General features: G+C 36.1%; 1 protein-coding gene across 1 annotated transcript; it reads left to right on the top strand.

The window, feature by feature from the left end:
• Positions 1-17,616: 17,616 nt before the first annotated feature.
• On the top strand, positions 17,617-19,733 carry LOC149841022 (FCS-Like Zinc finger 6-like). The gene is made up of 2 exons (XM_090004635.1): positions 17,617-18,021; positions 19,254-19,733. Exons 1-2 carry the CDS (start codon positions 17,753-17,755, stop codon positions 19,405-19,407), a joined length of 423 nt encoding a protein of 140 aa, XP_089860761.1. The 5' UTR covers positions 17,617-17,752; the 3' UTR covers positions 19,408-19,733.
• The last annotated feature ends 445 nt before the right edge of the window (positions 19,734-20,178 follow it).

The raw sequence follows: 20,178 nt of genomic DNA, 5'->3' as shown, positions 1-20,178 counted from the left end.
GTTGTGACCTAGTCTTGGACATTACAATGTGCTCTTGTCCAGTGTTTGTATCGACCATGTTAGTATGCATTCACTCAATGAATGTTAGTATTTTGATAAAAAAATCATATTCTAAAAATAAAAAATTTTAGATTTAGTATGCATTCACTCAATAAATTATAAAAATAAAAAATAAAATATGCTTAATAAATTACAAAATTAAGAATTAAAATATAAAAGCCCTTAAAATCTAAGCATACCAAAAACAAAAAAAGAATTTAGCATCATTCACTTAATAAATTGCAAAAATATTGCTTAAAATACAAAACCCTTAAATCTGGCCCCTTCTCTTCTCTCTTGGCTTCCTTGGACTATTAGTGGAGATCAAGGAGGTTGTGCATTAGGTAGATGATCTTTGTTAGAGTTCATGACTTTGATGTGAGAAGCCCCTTCATCTTCCTCCCTTTATGGATCTATTCTACTGCATTATAGGTGAATCCTTAGAGCATAGGGAGAGAAGAGCCCCTATAGAGTGCCAAAACATTAGCAAGAAAGGAAAAAAAGACACCTTAGGGTTTTCTTAGCGCTTCTCTTCTTCTACCTACTGAGATAAATTGATGGGGTTGGGATTAGGGAGATTAGGGTAGAAGGTGAGGGCAATTTCTAGCTAGAGAGGAACCAAGGGAGGAATGGCCGGAAGAGGACCACCCTAAACCCTGAGAGAGAGAGAGAGAGAGAGAGAGAGAGAGAGAGAGAGAGAGGGTGTTATCATCGCAAAATTTTTCCCCTCCCTTGCGAGAGAGAAACGAATTTCGCGAGTCAAACTCGACCAAAGTTTTGAAATTGGTTTTGAAAATTACTCGCCTCCGTTTTAAAAATTTGCGGGAAAATTTCGTGGAATGGGATCCGCCTGTCGGTACGAGGTTCAACCGTTCCTGGCGCCTTTACCAGAGGTAATTGAACCAAGGATCAATTATGTGCTTTAACTTTGACTCAAATATCTAAATTATGCTCTATTTTTCCTAGAATGCACAAAGAATCAGGCTTGTGCTATGGAATTTTGAAAAATGCAAGTTTGAGAAAATATGATGTTTGCTTTGGAAAATTGAAATGCATTTAGAAAAGGCCTGGAAAATGCTTAAAATGGAATTTCTGGGAAAATCATTGAATTTTATTGGAAATCAGAAATTTGCATTGGAAAGTGATTTCTTAGGAAAATTTGAACTTTAGAAAATCGATTTTGAAATTTGGAATTGCTTTTCTGAGAAAATGGATTTGAGAATTCTGAGAAAATCTAAGAAATTCATTGGAAAATGACTTTTGAAATGGAAAATGAATTCTCAGGAAAACTGGAAAATATGAGAAAATCGATTTCTGAAAACTTGGGATTTTGAAATTTGAGAATTTGAAAAACATAGGAAAATCTTGATTGGAACTTGGGAAATGCTTTGAAATGTCATTTGAAAACTTAGGATTTTGAGAAAATCAGATCCTAAGAAAGACTTAGAAATTCTTGAGAAAACTAATTTTTTTTTTTTTGAAATTAAAATTGGAAAATGAATTTGAAAACAATGCAATTTGAATAATATGAATGAATGAATATGAATTTTAAAAGGGAATTTCATTGAGGAATTGAGAAATTCTTTTAAAGTTTTGAAAAATGCAGTGCATTTTTGAAGTTAGCCTAAGTGTGTAGGCTGAATGTGGCTAATATGAAGATCATAAATCTTGGTTTTCTTCGTATTTTGACTATGGCCATAAATACGAATCCCACTAAGTTTATAAACTCCATAAGAGCTTGTGCACGTGCCATTCGTGTAAACCATAGTGAATTTGAAATAATGTGCATGAATCATACATCACATATTAAAATTTTGCATAAATTAAACTATATGCAATGCAGTCCTATTCTAAGCAGAAAATGTAAATCTTATTCCAACTTATTACATTGGATGTTACATTGAATTGAAATAAAATAAGAAAATAAAATCTTCTTCTTGAATATTCCTGCAAAACTAGAAAACAATGTTAGCACAAAAATGTAGGTTTTTCTGAATTTATCCGAAAATATGGGGAATTATCGGATATTATTCAGATATAAACCCAAATTCATACCCCCTTTGATATAAACATAATAAATAATGAATAAATTTTGAAAATAAACTTGAAAATTCGAAATTGGGGTCAAAATGACCAAAATACCCCTGATGACCTTGAAATCAGGGTTTTCTGAAAGAATTTTTATAAATTTTGGAATTTTGAAAATCAAATGAAATAAATCAAACATAATATGATAAAATATGATGATATGCATGAAATTTTGGAGAATTAGAAATTGAAATTTCGAAATTTAGGTCAAAATGACCAAAATACCCCCGATAACAAGACTATGGCCTTGAAACCAGGGTTTTCTGAAATAAATTTTGCAAAATTGAAAAATATGAAATGCAAATGACATTAAAATTAACCCTAATATGATTCTACATGCTTATGTACATGATAAAAACCCTAAAATGGCGAAAATATCATAAATATCAAATTTAACTTGATTTTCGCTTCTGAATTTAAAGATAAACTAACACATGGAGCAAATGAACTTGGAATTAAGCCAAATTTGGCATGGACACCTAAAATAACCCTAAAAACAGAATAGAGCTCGAAAATCTATTTTTTTTGTATTTTTAAATATGGAAATTCAAATAAAAACCCTAAATTTTATGATTTTTGCCTAAAATATTGATTCTAAAGGAGATTTAGGATATCAAATTTCCATAAAAATTTCCCAAATTTTATGGGGTGATAGAGGACAATAAGGCAAGGATTGTTTTATTTTACACTTTTTGGTTTTGACCTATGGTCGGAGCTGTGCCACTCCGGCAAGTCGGATCGGAATCCGGCGACTCTACGAAATGAAGAAAACATATAGAGTTTCGGTAGAAAATGTAAGAAAAATAGCAGACAGATGGGAAAATGGCTGAAATTGTGGGAAAATGTCCCTGACAAACAGAGTAAGATTTGATCTTTTGACACCATTTGAATTCAAGTTACGGTTTGGAAAAGGCCACACTGTTATTAGAGATCTAAATCTCTGGGATTTCTGGACATTGGAATCTGTTAGACAGAAATAGACAATACTGGAAAAATACTTAAACAGATCCAAAAATTCCCAAATTTTGGTAAATGACAGGAAATTATGTTAGAAACAACTTTCGTATTGAAAGTTTTTGCAGAAAGGATACAGATTGGGTGGACTTGATGAATTAGGGTCTGTCTATACCCTGACGAAAGAAAATTGATATTTTCCTAGGGGTCTGAAAAATCCGATTTTTTACAGAGATCAAAACTGTCAGGAAAATCCTCAAAATTTCCAGATCATAAGTAGATTCAATTATAAATCCAATGTGATTTTTTGAGAACAATCCGGATCTCCCACGAGGGTGGTGTCGGAGGTTCTTGTCTGCTAAAGCGCAAATTGGAAATTTAAAAGGACAGAAAACCCGATATAGGGTTTGATTTGTTTAATAGGGATGTAAAGCTCAAATGGATTTCAATTTTTTTGCAGGATATCACAGACAGATAATTGTAACTATCACAAAAATTTTAGGATTTTTGAACGAAAAGTTTTATATGAAATCATAGCTAAAGTGGATATCTAAAATAAAACATGATGAACTATCAATTAAATTGAGCTAAATAACAAGAAACGGAGAAATGAGACTAAATGCAATACATAAAACATAAAATTTATCTAAAACATGGAATGAAACATGAAAAATTCAGGGAGACACAAATCATATTTATTTTTATGGCTATGAGAAGGGAGGATCTGGTCCATTGATTGGACGGATCATTTTCCCTCAATAGCAACAACATGAAACAAGGAAAACAAATGAAAATAATAATAATAAAAAAAACAAAAAAACAAAATGAATATCTTACCTTGGGTTAGTTTGGATCAATTGAAGGAAGATGACACCAACTGAAAAGGGATGCTTCCTTGTATATGCTGGACCAGCTATTGGGCGTGAAGGTGGTTGAAGTTGGGTAGGGGTCCGGCTAGAGGAGCTCTTGGAAGAGGTGGCTGTTGCAAGATGGAGTTCGATGATGGCTGCTGTGGAGGTGGCTGGAACCGATTGCAGAGAAGGCTTCCAAAGTGCTGGGGGTGCTGAAGCTGTGGTGGAGATGTTGGAGCCGCTATGCTGCTGTGGAGGTGGTGAAGGTGGAGCAATGGAGGTTGCTGTTGATAGCTTGAATCCGAAGGAGCTGCCAAGGAAGCACCGGCTGGGAAAGATGGGGGTGAAGGAGGAAGCTTGGTTGCTGTGGTGGCTGAAGCTAAGGTGCTGCTGGAGGTTGGAAGGCTGCTGTGGCTGTAGCAGCCAAGGAGAGAAGAAGATAGCTAAAGGGGGAGAGAGAGAGAAAAAGAGAGAGAGGTGCGTTAAGGGGAAAATGGGCCAGCCGTAGCCTTTTGCTCCTTTTTTTTCTTTTTTGTTTTAGAACTTAGGTTTTAATTGGCTTTTACCTAGGGTTTAATGAAAAGGGGAAAGGGGGAGAGAACCCTTTACGTGAATGGCTGGGCAAGAGGGAAAGGAAGGAAGGAAGAAAGGAAAGAAAGGGAAGAAAAGAAGAAAAAGAAAAAGAAAAGGAAAGAAAGAAAAGGAGGGAAAAAGGAAAAGGGAAAGAAAAAATGAGAAAAAAATGGAAAGTGGGGCTGGAGGTTTGGGTGACCATCTTGTGGGTCCCACCTCTCTAAAATAAAATAAATAAATAAAAATTAATAAAAACAAAACAAACAAATAAAAAGAAACATCTTTTTTTTTTATAAAATAGAAAAGTAAATGAATGGGCCATCTCAGAGGGGGTCCAAATTCCACTTTTGAAATTCATTTTGACGATTAGAGGGGTAAAATAGTCTTTTTAGAAAGTTTCCAGACGGAACGAGCTATTTTTGGCAGTTTTTGAAACAAACTCGGATTTTGAAGTTCAATACCTCGTTGCGAAGCAAATCCAATGTAGAGTTTAAAAATTTAATTTTGGAAGAAATCAAATTGTTTTTCTCGAGAAAATGCTTCCAAATCTATTTTCAGACAAAACAAGCTATTTTTGGCAGTTTTTGAAACGAGCTCGGATTTTAAAGTTCAATACCCCGTTGCGAAGCAAATCCAATGTAGAGTTTAAAAATTTAATTTTGGAAGAAATCCAAATTGTTTTTCTCGAGAAAATGCTTCCAAATCTATTTTCAGACAAAACGAGCTATTTTTGGCAGTTTTTGAAACGAGCTCGGATTTTGAAGTTCAATACCCCGTTGCGAAGCAAATCCAGTGTAGAATTCAAAATTTTGAGTTTGAAATAAATCCAGATTATTTTTCTTGAGAAAATATTTCCAAATTTAGACTCTTGGGGGTAAAAATGTCAATTTTGGAAACCCAGGGTTTGAAATTGATTTCTGAAAGCTTTTAAAACTCGATCTGGATCGAAATTTATAAAACTAGAGTTCTGGACTTCGAAAATGGAATGAAATGTGATGAAATGTTATGAAATGCTGAGAAATGATATGAAATGCTGAGAAATGACATGAAATGCTATGCGAAATGCTAATTCTGAATGAAGAATTTTGGATGTCAGACCCCGATTGACACTTGTATCAGTTCAAAAAGTGTTAAAATTGAAAAAATTTGCAAAAATGGTTGAAGAAATGATTTTCGAGCTCTGCCAAGCTAGAGTAACACTGAAAATTAGGGTTTGAGTTGGATTCAACTGAAATGAACTGGATTGAGTTGGGTTTTAGAGTTTCAGAACTCAAATGAACTCACCGGACACTGACTCAACTGACCTTTCCGACTGAATTTTCAAGAAAAGCTGCCATTTTTAGAGAAATGGTATGGAATGATCATTGGAATGAAATGAATTACGAACCTGAACTGGGTTTGAGCTGAAACAAAGGTCAGTAATACTGAGGTGAACTAAAATCAAGGCTCAAACACTGGCTCAACTGACTAAACTCGGCTCAATTTGAGCTAAAAGAGTTGAAATGGACTAAAATGGGCTACTGGACACTTGGAAATGGTTTTGAACTGAAACTGGAGCACTTGAACTTCTGGTGAACTCAAGTTAGACTTTGGGGAATATGACTGACTGTAAATGACTAACTCGGAGACAATTGGCTTGGATTTGAGTAAGAAATGAGCTCATTTCTGAAGAAATGATCTCATTTTGGTAGGAATGGTCAGAAATGAAAATGGTCTGTTCATTGTGAGCTCAGATAAGCTTGAAATGACTGATATTCTAACTATTCTGAACTGACCAATGAGCTTGGTTGACTCCGACTGACTGGGGTCCGGGATGACCTAGGGGTAAAATGGTAATTTTCCTAATGAAAGTTGGTAAAATGGTGATTTTCTGAAACTGACTCGGGGTTTGACTCCTACACTAACTTAACAGAATTGGCACTGCATGAGGAGGGTTGTTTGAGAATGGATGTGGAAAATTTGGGGTGTTTACAGATGGGAGTCAAGGTGTACCCTTATGCTCAAATATTATTATTATTATTTTAATTATGTTCGGGTCATCCGTTTCATGGAGCTTCGTGGGGAGAGGGCGAAACAATGGAGAATGGTTAAAAAGTGTTCGCTCCAAGAACTTGAAGTATGTTGGATATCAAATAGGAAGGAGCCAATGATGCAAAGAAAGCCTAGTTGCGTTAAAGGAGAAAATTGATGCTCCTTCCTAGCAAAGGCTTCAAGATCACAATGATGTCTGCCAACACTTTCATTGGGTACAAATGTCATGTTCAAAACTGGCGAGCTCAATCTCTAAATATGAAATTGTTAGTTTCAGCCTCTTTATGAGCTTGTGATCATATAGGTCAACAATTCTCATTTCTTAGTTATAGAAAACCCTTCTCAAGGAAGTGAGCCAAGAGCCACTCATCTATTTGAGCTAGCGGATTTGAATTCTGTTGTGTCGATGCGCAAAGCAAGCATGCTTAGATTGCGGTGTGCAATCTTTGGTCAGCCTATCATTGTCCACTAAGGGCAAACTCCCCTCTTCTTAACTTCTAAGCGATGAGATCCACTACAAAGAAGAGAGTTCCTTTATTATATTAGTTGGTTGACTTATAGGTATAGGTAGGTGCCTTAGTGGGATTGTCGATAAGCAAGACCTTGCAAAGACTAGCTTCATTGGCTCTCTTTAAGCTTGTTGCTCACTGACACCTACTATATATTCCCTTTGTCTTCTAGTAGGGACAACACTTCTGCTCATTCGTGCTGCCACACGCTTGTGTGGGTAGGGATGCACAATGAACCCAGCTGGCCTGAGATCATCTCGGTTAAGCTCGGCTCGAAGCTCGTCTGTGCTTTAAATGAGCCTAGCTTGAACATAGTTCTAAGGCTCAGACGAGCAAACAAGCCAAACTTGATCAGCCTACCGAGCTTGATAAAGCTCGGTAAGCTCGATAAGGCTTAGTACAAATATATATATATATATATATATATATATATATATATATATATAATATATTTGCAATTATATTCATCATGTTATTATTAGTATAATGGGTAGGCTGCTGGTTTTTTTTCAAAAGGTCCATAGTTTGAATATTGTTTTCTTACTTTTCCAGTGTTAATATAGAGTACTTTTAGTATGTATATATTATTTTTGGTGTTAATGACTAAAATGTATGCTTTGGCTTAGTGGCAGGTCACTTGGGAAACTTGAGAGAGGGTTAGGGTTTGAAACCCACCTTCAACTATATTTTTAAAACATAATTTTTTTTCGAATGTGGGCACGCAAAAGGGCATGGGTCCCACCCATTGGGTGTCTCTTGTACGAACTAGAACAGGGAACCAAACAACAAAAAATAATAGAAAGAATACATGTTTTGTTTATTCTATAACAATTACATTACATACAACGTTTGTTTCGACTGAACAAGAAGTTGTGTTCCTTGTATCTAGCGTTTCATTTTTACGTTGTGTGGACAACTTGAACACATATGGATAATAGGTTGGATAACTTCATTTTGGATCATACGACTCAATCTGCTCAGCCATGTAAGTATTTTAACATGTTTATTTTGGATTTTAGTTTCAAATATGGATCTTAGATTGGATCTAAAACTAAAAAAAATGTTTTAATTTTGGGTAATTTAAGAAAAAATAAGAATTGATATTTTTTATATATAAATGCTTTAATCGGTGTCATATTGGATTATCTTGTTCTAAGGGAGCGCTTGTTACATTCCCATCCAATATAAGTCACTTTCCCTTGAAAGGGACGCCAGGGAAAGTGGCTCCCCATAGGGGAGGTGTGAAGACATTTTGATAGAAAAGAATGCTTTTAGGAATTTATTATATGGATCCCACTACATATTTCCCATAGATATGCTTGTTTCACCCCTTTTAAGAAAAAGGCTTCTTTCTTATGAAAGAGTTCATAGGACAAACACACCCTTAGATATTTAGAAATCTTTTCAGATGAAAAAACTTTCTGCCAATTGGAACAAGTAGAAAACTATACCTTGTTTCTATACTATACACTTTTTTTCCTTTTTTCCCCACTTTCAAATGTGCCCTTAGTATTATATTCACACAGTAGCCCAACATCCTGAAAAAGAAAAAAGAAAAAGATGACTTCTAATTAAACATAAGTGGGTGTTTTATGCCTTAATTTACTAATTGAAATGCATTAAGAAAAGATGGTTAAATGTAATAATAAACAAGTTAAGCATGTTTTTACAAACTGCCCCAAGTTGTATTGCTTTTTTGTAGTTCAGTCCAAACAAAATAATAGAGACTGGCTTTAGATATTTTTGAGAACTTTAAAATGCATCACAAGAAACCTCATGGTGGGCTATTTAAAAGTAAGTTGTCAATATTAGATCGGACTCGGATCCACATAGGTTGGAACTAGGCTTGTTAGGTGGGTCTCTGGAAGCACTTAAACTTTTAGATTGGTTCGAGCACTTGGAACTTGGTCCAGATAAACATGATTCTAAATGAGAACATAAGATTCAGGGTAAGGTTGGTTTGTTAAGTTACATGTGACTTCAAATTGACTTGGGGTAAGTTTGGTTCCCATTAAGCTACATGTGACTCCAAATCAAATTTGATTTGGAGCCATATGAATAAAGTTATAAGAGGCCCCTTGTGATTCTATTCTCATGTAAATGAGAAAATGATTCCCATTTGCTTTTGCAACTAACAAGAGTTAATTTCTCACCACTCATTTTATGATATTTGGTTAGCCAATGCAAATGAGATTTGTTTCCTCATTTGCATGAGAGTAAATCTCACGAGACATCGTAGGTTGGACTAATGATTGGATGAACCCAACTTATGGTAATAAACTATCTAAAGGATCCTACCTCGTATCAAGATCTTGAATCAGTAGACCTAACTAAGATTGGGTTTGTATACTGATCAATCAAAATATATATCAATATATAGATCCTTAACTGTCCTTTTAATGGAAACCAAAAGCAAGAAATTAACAAGAAAAACTTGGATTAAGGAAGAAATATAGAAGCAGGACTTGCAAAGCCGACCCTATATAAAGTTGAGATAAGGCTTGATAAATGATAATGATGATGAAAAGCAAGAAACAACTTGGATTGAAGATCCAAATCTAACTTGAAGATAGAGAAAGTATTTTATAACCAAACTTGATCAAGAAATTAAGACAGACTAATTAAAATTAGGATTTCCATCTACATAAAGATACAACGAGGACCAACGGTCAGGTACTCTGCATGGTTTGTAAGAGCTATCAGTGCACACCTTCTTGTGGTGGGACGTTGTAGGTTCAAACCCCAGTGGTACATTGAATAATAACTGGTGGAAGCCTGCCTAACCCCAACTTGCCTTTCAAAAAATGAGAAAAAGATACGAGGAGATTGGAGTTTTGCATCAAATGAAACCCTAATTTGTTATATCTATTCTTAATTTTTTTTGTTTTCTTAAACATTTAATTAGTTTTTTAGTTCTTTGTTAATCATAATTTACATTTAGCGTTAGATGTGCAATCTTTTGGAATGGTCGTCCTATCATTACATCACTTTTAGTTATTCATAAAGGTGATAACCACAAGGCCCTTTGTTTCATGTATATTATATAATCAATAGAACTTAAGTCTTTGTCAGGGATGTAAATGGGTCAGGCTCGGATTTTATATAGTTGGATTTGACCTAACCAGATCTGGGGTCAGATTCGAACTCATATATAAAACTTTTATTGATACATCCCTCTTCATTAAAAGAGGTGAAATAATTGTTCTTGTACTTGTATATGTGGATGATATTATTGTTATAGAAAATTCTTATGATGAAGTTCATTGTCTGATAAATAATTTTAAAAATAAGTCTTTCATAAAAGAATTGCACACCTTGAGATATTTTTTGAGCATAGAAGTTGTTCCTGTGTTAGATGGGCGTGTTCTGTCTCAAAAGAAATATGTTCTGGATGTGCTAAAGTGTGCTCATATGCTTGAAGCTAAACCTATGACTACGCCAACCACAATCAATGCAACTCTTTTCATATTTGACGAAAAACCCTTTAAAGATGTGACACATTATCAATGTGTGATTGTAACTCTACAACATTACCTTTACTTGCCTAGATATATCCTATATTGTAAATAAAACTTGTTAGTTCATGCATGCACTGACTCAAGACTACTAAAACCATATCAAAAGAATTCTTAGATATCTCAAAGGAGCAATCATGCTTGGGCCATATATTCATAAAAGTAATTTCTTCCAACTATAAGGGTATGAAGATGCAGATTGGTCTTGGTGTCCAGATGATAGGCTATCTCACTTTCTTTGGATCAAATCTACTCTCTTATAACTCATCCAAGCAACATATTTTTGGAAAGTCCAATACTGAAGCAAAGTATAAAGCATTGGCTAGAGTTGTTTCTAATCTCACATGGTTAGGGTATCTCTTAAGAGAGTTACAGAGTGCACCTATAATATGGGGTGATAATCTTGGGGTTATGTATTTGGCAACAAATCATGTCTTCTATGCTCGTATGATGCATGCTGAGATTGGTTTTCATTTTGTGCAAGAAAAAGTCAAAAGAAAAGAGATTGAAGTTTGATTCATTATGTTTGAGGAACAGTTAGCCGACATTTTGACTAAGCCTCTATCAATTGGGTGATTTAAAGGTATTCAGACCAAGCCCCATCTCATCAGTGGAGAGATGAGGTTGTAGGGGTGTTAAACAAAAAGATCCAGAATGATCTAGTATTACAAGAAGAAAATTCACATGAGCCACACATTGAGGAGAGTCCATACATTGATAAGAGTTCATATGTTGGGAAGAAGCCTATCCTGTCTATTCTAGCAAGAGTTTTACCCAAAAAAAAGATTGTAGCAAGGAGTCATGCAAGATTGAGAAACCTCCTATATTTAGAACTCTTGTAACATGCTAGTATAAATATACATCTCTTCTCTTGAAAAATCGTAGAGAGAGAGAGAGAGAGAAGTTTTATCGTGGATGTAGGCCTAGCCAGCCGAACCACGTAAAATTGTGATATGGTTAGGGCGGATCTAATGTCAGATCCAAATAGTTTCCGGGCACTCCACTCTTTCAAACATACAGGCACCACTCCTCGCTCATAGCTCTACTTAGAAGGTGGTCCCAAATCCCACTTCAAGAAATCTTGTATGATCCTCCACCTACCCAAATGATCTAATGTGTTCTCTCTGATAGACTTCATTTTGGGGGAGTAGTTGTTGGACCATTGTGTGTAGGGCCAAATTATAAGGCACAAGATAAGGGTAACAAGTGAAACAAAAAGTTAAAGAAAATCCAGAATTCACTTTAACATTAAATCATAAGGTGGCTTGTTACCATGTTTAGGATTGAAAAATCTATTTATGAGATAAACAATTGTTTTAAAGACATCCACTCATAGAGGCATATGATAACATACTCAATCTTGTCTCTAGGACATGCCTCTGCTTTCTCTCAACTACCCTATTTTGCTGGAGAGTGTGAAGACATGACACCCAATGCTTAATACCATGGTGATTTAGTTATTCATACAGGTGATAACCACAAAGCCCTTTGTTTCACGTATATTATATAAGCAAATAAAACTTAAGTCTTTCTCAGGGATGTAAATGGGTTAGGCTCGAATTTTATTTAGTTGGACCCAACCTAATCAGATTTGGGCTCATAGTCAGACTCATATATAGAACTTCTATTGAATCTGAATCCCATTAGAGCACAATCCTTAATCAGATCTACATTGCTTATGATCAGGTTGGATCTCATCAGTCTTTGAGTCGGACTCGGTTCAGATTTGGACTTGAATGTAAATTGCTAAAATTGAGTCCAAGTCCAATTATCCCTAGGAACTGGTTTTGCTTACTGAATCCAAATAAATAGACTCGGATTGGATCAAATGTCCAACACGAGTTTGAACATTTATGTCCCTCATCTTTCTATTGATAGACAGATCGAGTAACGGATCAAAGTTCAAGGTAGGTAGGGATGTCGCTTGTAGGAAGATTAGGCAATCCAGATACTATTTGCCACCCTCGACGCTTCCACCCCCTGTGGAAAACTCTAATTTATTTTATTATTTCGTATATCTGAGCTTTCAGATGTGATCTACTTGTTTAGCCTAAGTAAAAAGGATTATAACGAGTTTGAAAAATCAATAGCCTGCAATATATACTGAATTTTTGACCTTCAAAAATCATACTTTTAAATAAAAAAAAAAGATGCAATGGTCAATTCCTATCATTTTAACTCCGCTAAACACATTCATAAGGTTAGCTAATTTGGTTGAAATGGCCTCCCCTTCATTTCAGCACCTATATGTGTTTGGAACACATGAGGGCAGCCAATATTTTCCTGATAGACCATATCATGAATACAATGTCTACCTAAGGACATATCAACCAGGTGCATATGCTATACTCTTTAGTCCTTTCTGTCTAATGTTTCTTGCTTATCTTTTAGGTACCAAGTACTGAACAGCAATGCAATGGCACATGAAAATAACATAACAACAAACCGATTTATTCTATCACATTTATGTCAAAAATATCACTTTAGATGAATCAAGAGATGCTGTATTCAATAAATAAATAAACACCTAAAAAAAAGTAGTGTTATTAGAAATCATTTTAATGCACTTTATTAAAATTTAATACACTAGGCACTAAAGATGGCATTTGGCGTTAGTATCGTGCTATCTAAAGAAAACTCATGAGGTTGATTTCCTTGATCTGAACTCACAGATGCTGACCAAATAGTATCTCTTTAGAGGCAGGCAATTATTTTCTCTGTTTTCTATATATAATGGCATTCAAACCCCTGGGTCTTTTCTTTTGGGCAAGATGGCATATGGCCCTACTTGTCCAGCTAACGCTTCCAACCCCAACACATGAGCAACCCTAACCAAACAATCCAAATGTTATAACTTCTTGATAAGTTCACTGTATGCTAAGGTTGATTAAATTACCATAGGGTAAACTTAATTAAGTTTTTGTTTTAATATGTTAAACTTAATCATATAATGGCAAAAATGAAGAGTATTTTCTTTCAATTTATATCTGATTTTCTCCTTACATTTGTGGTTTTTGCCAGTTAAGAGATGCATTACTGTCTAAACCATTTATACAAATGCCTTTTCAAAAAGTAACTTTTTAAGCATTTTACTAATCTTTAGTTACTGTTAGACCCAAAGGGGCTTGGCGTAGTGGGATGGAGCCCAGTCTAGGTTTAAATCCCATGGGCATCACCCCCTGCATAAACCGAAGCTTGGCGACTCCCTGTGGTAGAGGGATAAGCCCTCGGAGTTTTACACGGACAAGGACAACGACCGTGAGTCCGGCAGGCTGAGCCAGCGCAGCTAGGTCTATGCACCTGGGGCGGTTTCTCGGAATAAAAAAAAAACTTTAGTTACTGCTCTCTTATGCCAATGTCTTTCTCCTCGCCGGCAAAGGCTTTGTTCATCTAGTGGGGACAACTCGTGAATCTGTGAGGTACACCACCAAAAACCACCGGTGTGCATTCTTTGCTGCGAGGTTGAAGCTAGATGTAATCCTTTGTGGGCAAACTAGACCTTAGATTTTTGCACCAATGAGATCACGAGTTGGTTTTGCTCCATTTAAAAAAACATGTTTCCTACATTGATTGGCCACTTATTATTCATATTAAGTTAACCTTTTTAAGGTGTTATGATTTTGGTGAAGTGCTTTAAGTGTTGTTTGCACCTTAATTATAATATTAAATGTTTGGTCTTTATTTTTCATGTATCTATTTCACGAGGTTTGTAAGTTAGAATTTAAATGATTAAGTTGTCAATATGTTTTAACTTTAACTTTACTTCATGTTTCGATTTTTTTTTCATCATATTTACTATTTTAAAGTGATTTTTACAAACTTGACGGGCTGACAGTCTAGTTGTTTTCTAAAGACAGCTCAAACGAAGGTAAAAAGGGAAGTCATTTTCATAAAACTTTCAAGATCCAACAGGCATAGTGAAAAAAAGTGAATCATATTCTTGTCCAATATCCAGTTTCAGGTGGGGCTCTGCCCTCACATCCTCACTTTTCCAGATTTTTCCTCTTCTTTTTTTATCCCGTTTTGAGGGCACCGGAGCTGTCAATATATTTTTGTCAGCGTAGGGCTGACGTCATCATGCACCCTAAAAAATTAACAAGGTCATGCCTACCCCCAATTTCAGTTTTTTTTTTTTAACTACCTTGGGGCCTACATCATTTTGCCCACCCCCGCCCCCTCCAATAATTGACGTGGGATTGCATAATTGCGTGGGGCATGATTCATCAAACGTACTACATACAAGCATGGGACCCACTCCGACCAGCCCCAGCAGTCTCTCTCTCTCTCTCTCTCTCTCTCTCTGCGACTCAGATGGCGTCGTGGATTGGGACAAACTATGAACCGGATCGGTCAACTTGTTTCCCAGTACCAGTCCTTAATGTGGCTAGTTAGGCAATAACGCTAATAATGGTCGGATATCCAACTGGGAATGAACCCATATCCGACCCGTATGATCCGGTAAGTATGGCACGAATCTGGGTCAGATCCAAAACAAATGTGGTTAGGTCTATTGGGATCTAGGCTGAGATCAAACAAGGACAAATAAGTAGGGAGGTCATTTTTTATGCTCCGAGGCTACATGCTGAGTATGCAGCTTGATCCGCTTATGCTGACCACCCATCTCAGCATTTCTCGAGATGAACACCAAACCCATCTTGAGAGAAATGTCTAGATGGATGGCTGTAAAACAGGGAGCTGTATTTCCAGCATGCAACAACACTAATAAAAAGTGAAGAACAAATTTGGTTCTATCCTTTTTAACGTACGTACAACCAATTCAATAGGTTTTACCTGTTTTCGGCAAACCCAGTAACACAGAAGCTCAAATCTTAAGCAAGCCCAGAACTTTACTATGTTATCGACCTTGAATCCAAGTTCAAATCCATATCCAATCTCAAAACAAACGGACATAGTATTGGGCCATTAATCCTGACCCGACCCATATCTGATACAATTTTATTCCTATGGCACGTAAGGATGTCATGGATCACCTTGGATCTAGTACCCAATGAACTGCATACCACACATGGATGTCGTAAGCTCTCTCTGAGGTCCAGTAATCTGAACATTTGGGCCAGTTTAATTTGTGATCTTCCTTTCTGGATCCCTATGTCATGGAGAAAAACTAGTATGATCACCTGACTGGCAATACACATAAAAATTCTTTGAAAAGTAGGACATGACGACATACTATTTTATTTTTTAAATAACAAAATTTCCTTTTCATGATTTAATTTGTAAAAATTGTTTTTGAAAATAACAGTAAATAAATAAAACACCCATACACGTCTAGAGGTTGTGTCAGCATGTCAAGGGATACGCCACTAAAATGACGTGTCCTTGTCACATAGCTGGTAACAACCAAAATGCCTAAGGGCCCGTTTGGTGCCTCCTATTGTAGATAAACTTCTATAGAAGTCAGTTCTGGAGATGACACAGTTTAGGAGTTCATCTGCCAGGATAAAGAAGTTTGAAAAATCAATCTTGAAAGAACTTTTAAACATTAATAGTGTGTTTGGTGCATTAGTTAAGCACTGTTTTTGTAGTGAAGGATCAACTTACCCTTGGCCTTCTAAAATGGGCACAATTTTGGGTTGGGTATAGGTTAAACCCACCCAGCCCAACCTGAACCCAACTCGAGGTGGGTAGGGTCATGGGTCGGGCCAAGGGTAAGTGAAATCTTTTTGTTTTCTCAATGAGCAACCTGAAAGCTTCTATACAAGTACTTGTGGAACAACTTTAATTTTTTTTGTAATTTATAGAATTTTTCTGATTTCTAATAATTTTTTTGTGATTTCTAGAAAGGGATTTGTTATATTAAGAGGTCCACCTATTTATATGAAGAAAGAAAAGACTTTAAGAAACAATGGGACTAAATCAAATGCAACCATAAAAAACTATACTGATTGCTATTCTAACAAAAAAAGGAGAACATAAACAAATAAACTGTGCAACATAACAGAATAGAATCAGAGCATGTCTCCTCTAAGCTTCTTATTCCATGTAAAACATAAAATCCTGCTTTTGAAAGGATGACACAGGTAAAAGCAACATTACTCGGACTGTGGCTTATGCAAAATTAAATGAGAAGTAAAAATAATAAGAAAAGATTATAGTGAAAACTTTAAATAACCATCAACAAACATTAATAATTAACTCAAATAAAAAAAATAAAGAGTACCAAAAAATGTAATCGTTTAATATACATCGAACTTTTTAACAAAGTCAATATATAAACCCTCCATATTTTACACAAGAATTCAAATACCATAGATTTTTGTCACATATAATCAAATACCCTCATTTCTCTACTATTGTTTGCTTAATCATAGTTTTAGTGACAATTATATGGTTAAAATTACCATGTTATCATGTAAAACATGTATCACAATTTTCTTTATATGCTCAACACAGAATCAATTTTTGCATTTTTTTTTATCGTCCAGCTGGTGTTAGGCAGAACCCCACCAGTTATACATCATACCATTGGGATTTGAACTTGCAACGTCCCAACACAAAACAATTGGAGCCCCCATTAGGAATACTAAACGTTTGTCCTTGTCGAGTGTTAAAAGACTGCTAGAGCAAAGCACGATTTTTACACGTTGATGAATTTATCATTAAATTCAAACAAGAATAATTAGTGTCGAAGAAAAGAGTAGGCTTTATTTATCTTTAGAAGGTATTTTAGTATTTTTATTTATAAAGTTAGTCTTTTCATGGGGTTATCTTATCTGCTCAAACCAAGGTTTCAACGTTTGGAGAGGGAGGGGTTATCTGAAAAATTAGAAACATTTGGTGGATATATTAATTAGGACTGAAGTTGGTCATCATTTGAAATAAAAAAGAAAAAAAGAAAGAGGGTGGAAATAAAATGTTGATGGTTTTGTTCGTAATTTTGTATGAGAGAGAAAGGTACGTGGATTTTTTTTGTGAGATGCCCCCATAATGAACGGTCCAGATTCCTCTTGGCGTCTTTTTTAATCTCTGGGCGCCTTCAGAGTTCTCTCCCCCTTCTTTCTTCCTACTGACTCTCTCCTCTCCTGCTCCCCCGATTCTTCTCCTCCTCATGTCATCCTTGAGATCTCCTGCTAGAGAGAGAGGCGTCTCTTTAGTGTGAGAGAGAAAGAGGGTTTGAGAGAGACGTCTCTTTAGTGTGTGCTAGAGAGAAAAAGAGGGCTTGAGAGAGAGGATGTTGCTGGGGAAGAGGCCGCGTCCGCCGATGAGGAGGACGACGAGCATGACGGGGTTCTCGGCGGAGGAGATGAACCTGGAGGTTCCGGTAGCGGCTAGGGCCAGCGGGAGGCCTGCAGCCAACGGTGGCGGTGGAGGAGGAGCCCTCCTCCCCGGCGGGTCGCCGAGGAACTCGGGGGACTCCATGGGGGGGACCGCCCACTTCTTGAGGGAGTGCACCCTCTGCAAGCGCCGCATAGGCCCCAGACGCGACATATACATGTACAGGTTTGTTTTGGCCTCTCTCCCTCACACTTCCTTCAAACATTTGTTCTCTTCTTTCTTTCTTTCTTTTTGTTTTCCTCTTGTTTTACTTTTAATAATATTGGAGATAACAGGAACCTCTGTGTGCGTGTGTGTTTCAGGTGCGGGATAGTGGGTGGCAATACTGTTTTTTGGGTGTTTGTATGCACGGTTTTCTCTTTTGATTTTTTCTTTTTATTGGTTTCACTTTTCGTTTATGATTTCGAGTTGTGGTTTTCACTTTAATTAAAGCTATAATCTGGTGGCTGTTATTTGGTTATGGCTTTTGTTGTTGAAGGTAACGGAGGTTGCGGGTTTTTTCGCCTCTCTCTGTTATCTATTTTTTATCTTTAACATATAGATTTTGTTTTTATTATGGTGGTTGGTTTTGACTGGAAAGTATTACTCTCTATAGATTTCTCGTGATTTTTCGTCTCAAGAGAATTTTTGGATTTTTTTTTATTTTATAACCTGAAGAAACAGCACCCAGCACGAAGACCTGGTCGCCCTGGCTCATCCTGCCATCGAATTTTTGGAGATTGAAGGAAAGCTTTATAGTAATATTTGTCCGAACAGACACAATTTTCTGCTGCCAGAATTTGCTTATGTCTCGTTTTTGTGATAGATATTATGTTTTACGATTTGATGTTTTGTGGTCATGATTTGCTCAACAAGGGAAAACGATTTCATGATTCCTATTTTTAAAAATTCTTCTCTTACAAATATTCAATCATTCATCTGCAGTGCAGTCTTTGGCTTGGGAAAGTTCTCTACTTTTTTTACTTTTATGCAACTTCTAATACTCAAAAACCCGTGTAGGAACTAAAGTTTGTGCCAACAAAAAATTTTGCTAGCCTTGTTCATAGAATACAACTTTTACTGCCTTGAACCTTTCTATATTTGAGTGCAGGCTGTCTCCAAAAAAAAGTCGTATCTTCTCGGATTTCTTATTTTTTTATAGCCTATTTTATATAGGAGAACTGAAGCTGTAACTTGTAAGAATAAAGCAAGTGCATATGTTATTTTTATCATCATTATCAAATATACTCTCTTTTCCTTAAAAAAGATATAGCTTGTCTGTACATTATATAGATTCCTCCCACCATCTATCTGCCTTATTTTTTTTTTCTTTTTGTTCTTTTCAATTTTTTACATGTTATGGCAGTATGATGAGAGTTATTAACTAATGCTATCCATTATCTTTTATTATTGGCCAGGGGTGATACTGCCTATTGTAGTCTAGAATGCAGACAACAGCAGATGAACATTGATGAAAAGAAAGAGAAATGTTCAAGGATATCCATGAAGAAAGAAGCCCCTCCTGCTGCGCCAGAGCCCTCTGGTAATGGAGAAACAGTTGCTGCTGCGTGATGATGATGATTATGAGGGTGGTCAAGGAAGTTTTGATGAATATGATGATGATGATGATGACCCATCACTCAATTTGATCAGTTTTCACTTTCACCCTATAAAAATGTCCTATATTTTTGTATTTTATAGCCGAGGGCAGTATTATTGATCAAGGAAACTGAAGGGTAGGGCCCTGTATGATTGGCTAAGGTGAATCAGAAATTTTCCTTAGAAAGCCGTGCCATATTCACATGAATGAGCTTGAAAAGAAGGAAAAAAACCAAAAAAGAAAAAGAAATGACTTGGTTGCCTTGTACTTCTTCTTCCCTCTATGAATGAATGTTTTATGAATTTTGGGGCCTTAAAATCAATTTTTGAAGTCCTGTATTTCTTCAAATCAGAGAGGGGTTATTCGATTCCAGTCATTTTCACTATGTACTTTCATGTTGATGCTCGTGACTGCCAACAGATTCCATTTGGTAGTGGTGTTTCTTGCCATTGGTGGGTTGTTGAGTGGCCATTAGGCTCTGATTATTTATTTCAGAGGGAGAAGAAAAGGAAAGGGAAGATATCATATCACTTTTTCCAACGTTTGTCATGAGTGAGTGGCCATTAGGCTTTGATTATTCATTTGCATTTTGTATGGAGAGGGTGTTTTGGTTACTCAAAAAGAGTATTTGTTTCCTCCACTAACATCAAGGACTAATGGCCAATGTTGGTAAATTCTTTTTAAGACAAAACCTTTAACATTTCTTGGCCACATTTTCATTATCAGGTCTATTTTTTAAATAT

The sequence above is a fragment of the Nuphar pumila genome, chromosome 4 (genome assembly GCF_984573655.1).
Source record: "Nuphar pumila chromosome 4, dmNupPumi1.hap1.1, whole genome shotgun sequence".
NCBI lineage: Eukaryota > Viridiplantae > Streptophyta > Magnoliopsida > Nymphaeales > Nymphaeaceae > Nuphar > Nuphar pumila.
The sequence above is the reverse complement of the archived record's forward strand: the minus strand, read 5'-3'. Positions and strand labels throughout refer to the sequence as shown.

What these genes read in the sequence shown, in the direction of transcription:
- LOC149841022 (XM_090004635.1), top strand. Translation starts at nt 17,753, where the DNA reads ATGTTGCTGGGGAAGAGGCCGCGTCCGCCGATGAGGAGGACGACGAGC. An exon ending in CGCGACATATACATGTACAG is followed by an intron (nt 18,022 to 19,253) that starts GTTTGTTTTGGC and finishes ATTATTGGCCAG; the next exon opens with GGGTGATACTGCCTATTGTA.